The 9587-nt window shown below is 41.8% G+C and overlaps 1 protein-coding gene across 1 annotated transcript; it reads right to left on the bottom strand.

The window, feature by feature from the left end:
• Positions 1-6484: 6484 nt before the first annotated feature.
• Positions 6485-8104, bottom strand: FGFBP2 (fibroblast growth factor binding protein 2). Its single transcript, XM_065634631.1, has 2 exons — positions 7465-8104; positions 6485-6616 (listed from the first exon to the last, which is right to left on the bottom strand). The coding sequence occupies exon 1, from the start codon at positions 8102-8104 to the stop codon at positions 7478-7480; it is 627 nt and encodes a 208-aa protein (XP_065490703.1). The 3' UTR covers positions 6485-6616; positions 7465-7477.
• Between the last annotated feature and the right edge of the window lie 1483 nt (positions 8105-9587).

Raw genomic sequence — 9587 nt, 5'->3', positions numbered from 1 at the left:
TTCTATTTGTTCCTGTGTGCCTGTATAGGAATCTCACATCTATGTCCTACTTCACACCATGAGGGAATTTGGGGATTTTCTCCTGTATGGTGGTAAAGATGACCTAAATCCTGGTTAACTTACAATTATTTAGTACATAGTGAATATTGTCTGCGTGTTGATGACACAGCACAAATGACTTCATTAAACACTAACAGGCATGAAGCTTGGGGCAAACTGAAAAGATAAGAAAAGGAACGACCTGATGCTCCACAGGAATTCTGGGGAGCAGGGGCACTCACCGCCCCCTCGCACCCCTCCAGGAGGAACAAATACGGGTTGAAGGGAGAAAGTAGCTCCCCTGCCCCTTCATAGGTGAACTGGAAACAGCCAGTGTTCTCAAAGGTTGTTCAGACAGCTTTCAGTCATCACAAGGATATCCAATGCGTGTCCCTAGCTTACAAAAAGCTACCTTTTAACATTTTTGATTGAAGGTTTGAGGTTGAATAAGAAATGGAAGAAAATATGGAAGGAAAAGAGACTTCATGTGCTGCTAGATTTGGCCTGCAAACCCCTCTTTTAATAAGTGTCCAACGGTCTGAACTCACATCCACTAGTACAAGAGAGCATCTCACCCACAGTAAAGCAGTCTTTCCTGATGCTTTTATAAAGTACTCCCTTAAGCCAGGCCTCAGAAAAGGTAGGGATGGTTGTGGAATTCTCTCAGTTAGCTCAGGTCAGGTTTTGACCTCAGATCTTAAAATAAATGGAGCTAGCCAACTCCTTTTGAGAACAGCGTTTTATAGCTTTTTGAAGTGTAGTTGAGCTCAGCAAAGAAACCTTAGTCCATCCTCGTTTCAGCACCACTTAAAAGCCCAATTTTTTGTTTCTGCTTAAGTACACACCCAGTACTGTTTAGTACACTTGCTTCTGTGGAAACATCTGCTGCCAGAGGTCCCCTCACGTGTCTCTGTTTCCTAACATTTTAGAGGTGTGTAACGATACTTGTCTATGTCAGAAAGATGCAAGAAAGTTACCTTCATATTTCTGGTGGTTTTGTTGTTGTTGTTGTTTTGTTTGTTTTGCGGTTTTTTTAGTTGTGTTTGTTGGTTTTTTTTTTTTTAAACATCCAGACATGTACAAATAGAAGGCAATGTGGAAATAAAATGTACTACAATTAAAAAAAAAAATCTACAACTGAGAAACTAAGTTCTAGCTGAGTTCAGTATTCGGTTGTATTCAGTTTTGCTTTCCAGGTCTGCAGGCTGACAAGCAATGCGCTTACACAAAGATGTTGTAGAAAGCACACTAGTAATTACATTGTCCTATGTCTCTTTAAATAGCAACAATTATTTTGGTTTTGAATAACTTATAGATAATGCAGGAGAAAACATAGACATGATGATGACATGGAAAATTAATTACCTGAGGACTTCCTTTTCAGATGGATTTCTTCCTCTCTCAGATATTAACAAGGCGCCTTTCTTCTCACAGATGCTGAAGGCAGTCGCTTTTCTACATTGCTTTCTAGTCCTTGACAGTATATTTTCTGTGCTCATGTAAATTATTCTGAAGCTGCAAAGTAGGCATATACTGCTGTTTGCTATTTGAGTTCAACTAATATGTAGGTGTTTAAAAAGGGCCATGATATAACAAAAAAAATAACTTGTCTGGTGGTAAGGATTTAAGGTAAAAAAAACCAAAACCAAGCCACCCCAAAACAAAATAAAACGAAAAGATTAATAGTGAGGAAGAAAAAAGAAGTTTGCCCATTCCATCAAATCACCGTGACTGATCTATTATACTTCAAATGATGTATGTTCCTGCCAAAGGACACTGCTCCTGCTGAGGTGAAATATGTAGTGATCTGTAAAAAGTTTTATAGTTCCCTAAGCTGAACGAAAACAGTTATTCTGATTTCTTTCTGTTCACTAACCCTGAGCCAAGAAGCTGTCCAGACGTCATGCAATCGGTGTGAAGAAAAATCAAAGGCTATTGAACTGATTCCAACTATGTAAAAGATTTAATGTCCAAGAAGACAGAGGAAACAGATGGTTACAGATGATGTTCCTTGTTGGTGTTACTTGATGACTCTTACCTCTTCTCGTCTGGTATATTGTGAAAAATATCTTCTGTCACCCTGGCATAGCTTACCTTCATGGTAGTCGCAGCGTGGACTTCTATGGACAGGTTTTAACAACAGGTCTTCGAACATCTCTCTAGTGAGAGAAAGTGACACAGGATGGGTCATGGCGGGCAGCAGTATTTGAGGCAGGTCTTGGGGAAAGACAGAGACCTTGTCCTGACAAACCACATCTCCACGGCCTGCTCCGGCATCCACCCTTGGCGCAAACCCACCGCCACGCGGCCCAGGTTCACCAACACGACGTGAAAGACGTTGGCGTCTCTCCTGCTCTGGCCTCCAGCCCCGGCAGGGAGACGACGTCAGTACGGCGGCGGCGGCACCCACGGGGCCTGCGGCGGCACCCGCAGGGCCTGCGGTGGCACCCGCGAGGCCTGCGGCGGCACCCGCGGGGCCTGCGCCCGCCTGGCGGGGGGCACGGGCAGGAGGGCGGGCAGCGCTCCTGCACGGGGGCTCTTTCGGCAGAGGAAGCAGCGAGGCCCCTCTGTCAGAGTCCAGAGCCTGGATTTTTCTCACCCTGTCCTTCCGCGGGAAGTTTCTAGCCCTTTTCAGTTCCTGGGCAAATTCTTAATTTCAACACATCCGTGATTGAGGGGAGGCCCCCCTCACACACCACATTACACTGGTAAAACAAATTAAAGGGGCAACCGGTTTCACCACTCGCACATTCATTTTTACGGGCGGCAGCGACAGAGTATTGCAGTTTTTTACGTCTGCGGGCAGCAGAGCTAGAAGGACACGTCTGTTTCCCCTCCTGACTGCAACCATTGTGAGGCCGGCGGCAGCGGAAGAGTCCCGGGGCTGGGTGCCTGTGGTGAGCGCTGGGTCTGCAAAAGGGTTCTGTAACCTGCTGAGGAGAGGGAAGCAGGGAAGGGAACGCGAACTTCTGCTCCAAATCAGATATCGGCTTCATTTCTTTCTTACTCTGTACACACTGTAATAAAGCTACTCTGGAAATTCAGCACTTGGCCTTCTGCAGTTAACTTAGTATGTAAGATGTGTAAATGAAATAAACAGATTCTCAGGATGTCTGATATGACACGTCCATGAGATAACACTGATGTCTTGTCATCGTACTGTCTGCGTCTCTGCCGCTTTGCTTTCTTATTCCTGTTTTCATATGTGTATCACATATTTTTTGCCATTGTAAAGTGATCTGTGAAGTCTGATGAAAGCAGAGAGAGCCAAAGGAATCTCCTGTCCTGCATCTGACTTCTCTTCAGAAAAGAAAGCAGAGATTAGGAAATGTAGCAGCAAGAGAAACAGAAAAAAGAAATGGAAAACCATAAAGCTCCTAAAGAAGCAGGAATTGGCAAGGGGCAACTTTGGGAAATTTTAGTTTTTCCTTTGTTTTCTTATTTTTATGGAAGATCTTTGTTGCTAAAATCTGTGCCTTATCAACTACACCTATTGAAAAATCAAGAATGCAAAACGTAGAACTGCAAACCATGCAAGAACGGCCAGAGAACACACCTAAACAATTCTCTCAGAAAACAGCAGAGTGCACTACTGCATAGGTACAGGCAGACTAAGCAATATTATTTTTGAGGTGTAGATTTGGTCTGCTTTAACACAAATAACCCACACACTGCAAAGGGCAATTTTCTTAGTTTCAGATACTTGATTTTAAGACAAGAAGAGACTGGATGTTCAGTGTTCCTTAACACCTGATTTTCTTGTTGATTTAACTAGGCTAAATAAAAATATGTACCAAAAGACAGAGGCACTGAACATGATGTTATTTATCCAAGACAATGTATTGGACTTAATGATGGGATCTGCCATCAGAACATACTTAAGAAAACTGTCTTATTCAATTTGATGTAGTTAGAATGGCTGCTCCAAGAGTATTTTTTGCATGTTGAGAAGACACAGATGCTAACAGAGGTGTTCGTTATAAAAGAACCAGACCCTTTAAGCTTTCTTCTGTGTTTCCATCGTAAATCATTGAGGCCAGAAGGCCTTTCCTCACAGGACTGCACTCCAGTCCTGACCATCTTGGTGGCTCTCCATTAGGCTTACTCCAGTCTTTCTTGGATCTTAACTATGTGTGTTAAATACACGTTCTTTTACAGGCAGGTTCTCCAAATGCATCATGTAGCTTTTATTGGAGGCTTACCTTGTCGAAGTAGGGAATACTCACAGCGCTTCTGTGGGAAGCTAAAGGTGAGGATCCTGAGGCAGGGGGACTGCCTGCCAGTGTGCTGAATGAGCAGCAGGAGCAGAAGGCCTGGGTATCAGGGGTCTCCCTGGCCGCAGGAATCCAGACAGTCTTGCCTGCTGTTCCTCTGTCAAGAAAATAAAGAGAAATTCCACCTCCACTTAAGCGGGTTTCCTGAGGTATTTACGAATATGGGGACTAACAGGTTAACCTGAAATGAATGCAACAGCAGGTTTCATTCATTCGTTAGGTACTTGAAGATTGTGTTAAACTCACCACAAACACTTCTCAATTCATCCTTTCATTAATGAATAGCACTTTCATACCAAGAAGGCAACTGAAATGTCACAACTGTGTGTTTCTAGTGCTAAACACAATTAAATGGTAACGTAGCTGATAAATCACGGCGCTGTTACACAAGGTGCGGCACTTCAGTTAACAATATTTTACAAAAAGCATTTCAAAGAGGGGCCTTTGGCACAAGGCTATTTGATTTCTAGTTTCCACTTCAATCGTGAAGCTTCAGGTGGTCACTCCAGACACGACGGTGCCAAGCATGGACCCCCCTGGTGCAGAGCTCTGCTCCACTGAAACGAGGGACAAGCTCCCTAGGACATTGTGCACTTGCAAATCTCTGTGACATCTGTCCTCTCCTGAGCACAATCAATGACGGCCACGGATTTTGGACTCTATCTCCAAGAGTTCTACAAAGTGTCAGCCAACTCTGCTGCCTTCTGTGCTCGGTGCTTACACACAGAAAAGGGCATAAAGGGGAAAATTTACTTTTGGTGAACTGGTGCAACCTCCTCTTTTCTCCTGCTATCAGTATGGTGGGTGACTGATTCTCCCAAACTTCTCTAAATGCAAGCTGACATCTCATTTGTGAGGTCATTATTGTTGTAGTGGATACTACTGTAAAATATTCACTCTGCAGTGTGGATTGTGCATCACACACAAGGGAAGTTCTAAAATATTTAAAACACACACCTCAAGAAAACCCTCAACCTCCCCTTAACATTTCCAAATAGTTCCCAAATATCACTTTAATGCATTTTGCATGTTTGCAAATCAAACAATTATGTTAATTTCTATGACAGAAATAAGTGAATAAGTGTACTACTACATTTTTAAGTCACAGCACAAGAGCTTGGCAAGGATAACTGAAGTTACAAATGAAGATTAACCACATTAGATTTATGGCTGACAAAACCAGACCTGTTTGAGTTTGCTTCATCACTTGCTGTTCCTTTCCACATATTTCAAGAGGTTTGCGACAGAAATTATTTCAAGTTTTTTGGTACAGGGCACAAAGTTTAGTGATTGGACAGTCACGATTTGGAATTACGAAGTGAGAATTACAAATCTGTGAGTAAAATTGGAGAAGTACGGAAGTGTAGCAACGCCTTGCAGAAACTGTTTAACAGCAAATACAGAACACTATTAATTTATGTGGTACGAAGGTTTTCCAGTTATGCCCCTGCTGCGAAGCTCACTTGAGAACAAAGGGGGTCATTGTTAAAAAAAAATAATCTGAATATAAATGTGCTGTAATCTCTGATAACAGGCTATTAGGTCCTGCTTTGTGTTTTGATGAGATTTATGCAAGTGCCCAAGTGCATAGATATGAGTTACCTTTCAGAATATTTACTAAACCCAAACATTTATAAAACTACTAACAGATCGTAATAACACCAAAGTCTGCAGATGCAGCACAGATGAACACTTCTAATCTGCTATGTTCAGAAATGTATTCTTACATTACTCTTTTATTTCTCCAATCTTTTTTTTCCCCTGCTGGCTGAAACTTATCATTGTAATATAAAGATAATAACATTGAAAATATTAATCAAAACATGTTCACAGTGAGAAAGTAATGACTCAGACCTGAAACAAGTATCAAATACCATAACTTGATACAACCAGCACCATTTCAAATTTTAAGAAAGTACACGGGGTATGTTTTCAAAAATTTTATTTTTATTTTTTGTACCAACTGTAGCATCATTTACAGCTTTCACCTCTAACAAACTGAAGGAAATCAGAAGACATAAAAGCCTATTCAAGGTCAGAACTCTTGAAGTGGAACCTTGGTAACACAAATGCAGTGCACCTTGGCGTGTAACAGACCTAGGAACAGTTAGATCATCCTAACACTAAGTACAGTCACTCCAGTTTCATGCATGTTTCAGGGCTGTTAAAAAGTTTCATTCTAGGGCTGCAAAGAGAAAACAGATACAAAAATATACAGAGATGATGCATTTTTAAACCAAAATTCTTACGTCTAAATTATTAAACTACAGCAAGGGCCCTTCTTCAGCTGTAAAAATTCTGCTCTGCAAAACAAAAAAGAAAAAAAAATTAGTCACTTTGCTGTATTAAGCACAAGAAAATTAGCAGTCTAAACACTTGCTGCCTCATACTCTGTATATTCCCATTTCTGTCAAAAATTTGCCAGGTTCAGTCCGCAGCTCCTGCCTTTCTCTCTGAGTCAAAGTGGAAGTGGGTATAAACCCAACCATTTCTGCAAGGGCTTTGCCTTTTTAAATCCTGGCTGAACACCCAAGACTTACCAGACAAGCGCCTGCCTGCAATCCTTGTCACCTCTACAGAAACAGACCCATAAACCAAGACAGTCCGCTCAGTTTTACTCATTTCTGGAGGTCGTCTATGAACTAATTTTAAAAATTAAGATAGTTAATTATTAACTAGAAGTTTTGATGAACAAGCTTTATGCTTTTGATTTCGGAACGTAGTTTTAAATTGTTCTAGCTGATGCATTTGTTATTGGACCTGATGTATTTGTTATTTATCTTATACTTCACCGGCTTAAATCCAGAAGTCAGCACAAGAGGGAAGGAATGACAGAAGGCAGAAAACAAGCCCAATTTAAACAGTTAGAAGTGCAATACCATAGGATTAATGCATAGGACAAACATGTCAGTACATATTAAGGACCTCACAGGAGGCTTCCAGGGAGTCCTGAACTAGTAGCCATCACTGGGTTTAAGCTCTCCAGCCCCTCAGAAGCCAAGGTGCAGGCTTTGCCTTGTTAGATTTTAGTAAGCAAGCCCAGAATTTCTGGGTCCACGCCCCTGAGAGACCCCCGAGATCAAAATAAATCCAAACTACAACAGGCTTACTCTTGGGTACATCCTGCTGTGTTTCAAGAGGGGAGTTTTACCTGAAGCAAATTTTTAACCTCTAAAGATGCCAATAATGTAGGAGCAGACACCATGCAGAGGCTCCCAGCAATGTTCCCGTGCCAGTTTCATCGCTTCCATTTCATTTTCAGACCCTCGACCATGTTGGGTTGGTTTTATAAGAGGTAGTATTGGAGGTTTCCCTATTTTGTTAACAGAGCTTCTTCCTGCTCCCCTCATAGAAGTGGAAGTTTTCTGGACTGATTTATCCTGGTTTGCCAGATCTTCTGGCTCCACACCAGCAGCTATTTGCTTCATGAGAGCCTCCGCGGGAGCCTTTTGGCACATGGTGGTCTTCAGCACTTGTGTGGATTCGCAAGCGTGCGGGAGCTTTCTGAGTTCCACGGCGATCTGATTCCAGTAAATCCTTGGATTGTTTCTGAAAGCCCGACAGACTGACGGCTTGCCAGCGAATTCACACCAGTAGGACATGCCTCGGCTTCTGCATTCAATTCTAAGTTTCATCTCCTCATCCCCGCTCATGCTCATTGTGCAAACATCTTTGGTTTTAGTCCGAAAATTGATTTCTTCACCAGTGCTTCTTTTCTTTGGCTTCAGCTTCTGTCCCAATCCTCCCATGCCACAGCTCAGTACTAGCAAAAGAAGAGCAAAACTCTTCATGGTGAGAGGAGTTGACTGAGATCCTTGAGCAATGCGATCCGAAAAAGTGAAAGCAGTAAGGAAGTGGTTGCTCACAATTTAAAGGCTTGGTGCACAAAGAAGCCTCTTTCCAGCGAAATGTAGAATGTAAGGTTTGGGCTCTTTTTTAAATAAAATTATAAATCACACTTCAGTAGGCATGTGCCTGTAATTTATGGCCTGAGGGAGTGTCAAATAACCTGTGAACTCCCAAGATGGTAACAAGACAAATCTTGCAAATGCAGTTAAATACAGAACGATGGTTGTATAACTGAGAAGCACATTCCTATCCAGAATGAACATGTCATATTTGATTTTTAACAGATATTTTCTATTCTCCAGCTGCTTTTTAGCTATCTTCATGCCAGAGTTTGTAAGATCATATGGAAGTTAAAAAAGATAAAATTGCCAAAGCAATCTATGCAGCTACATCTGGGTGATATTATAAATGTGTCCTACTAATAAAGGCTGATTTGTGGAATGGGTTTTCTGTGGATTTGCACAGTAAGGATGCAACTTTAGCACTTCATTTTGTCAGCACATAACATGCGGTGGGGACACATGGAAGAATTAACTGCACATTCTTTGAGCCATGAAAGATTTTTAGACTGGCAATATTTAAGCAAGATAAGGAATAAAGCTTTAGCAAAATAAGGTACTACAGGCCTAAATATAAACCAAACATTTGGAAGTTTTATCATCATTGTCACATCAGCCAACAGCAAGAAAACAGAACGACCTTATCACGGGTCTCAACAGCAGGGAAGAGACACCAGAGTATGTCAGGCAGGTATTTGTGCTTCATCACTTTTCACCTTTATTTTTTTTAATAGATATTTTCCTGTTCATAATAAATGAGCTGTAAAAATGCCATAAAACAAAGGCTAGAGAATAGAAATATTTCAGTGCAGAATCCTGTACTAGCAGTTTCTGCTGCACTAACCCAAAGCAGAGCTAAGGAAAATCACAACAACTCCCTGGGCAACCAGGAGGTTGTGAGAAAAAATCCCTCCCATACTGTTACAAGCCACAGCACTTTTCTGGCTAATGAGACCCCACTAGACACTTTTTTTGAAGACATGTATGCTACAGCCCCCGACCTGAACAACTCCTGAAGGGGAATCTATTATTTAGGTACACCTGAATAACTGTGGGGTGCTAGAAATCCTAGGTTCAAGAATGGCCATGCATAATGGCATGGAATACCATTTTGTGTATTTAGCCACTCATTAAGTACTGCTAAAGAAAATACAAAGGCAAAAACATTAATTTAACACAAGCAGGGAAGAAGAACAAAAAAATAAAATTGAAAAAAATGCTTCTCTAATACTTGACGATAGAGCCCTTGGCTTCTGTGGCACCCAGCTGGTCCGAGAGCTGCCTCCCTGACCATGGACCGCCTGGAACAGTCATTCTGGGCAGCCTGAACCTTGTGAACGGGTCATAAAGTTCCCCATGACTAAAT

The sequence above is a fragment of the Caloenas nicobarica genome, chromosome 4, assembly GCF_036013445.1.
Source record: "Caloenas nicobarica isolate bCalNic1 chromosome 4, bCalNic1.hap1, whole genome shotgun sequence".
Taxonomy (NCBI): Eukaryota; Metazoa; Chordata; class Aves; order Columbiformes; family Columbidae; genus Caloenas; species Caloenas nicobarica.
The sequence above is the reverse complement of the archived record's forward strand: the minus strand, read 5'-3'. Positions and strand labels throughout refer to the sequence as shown.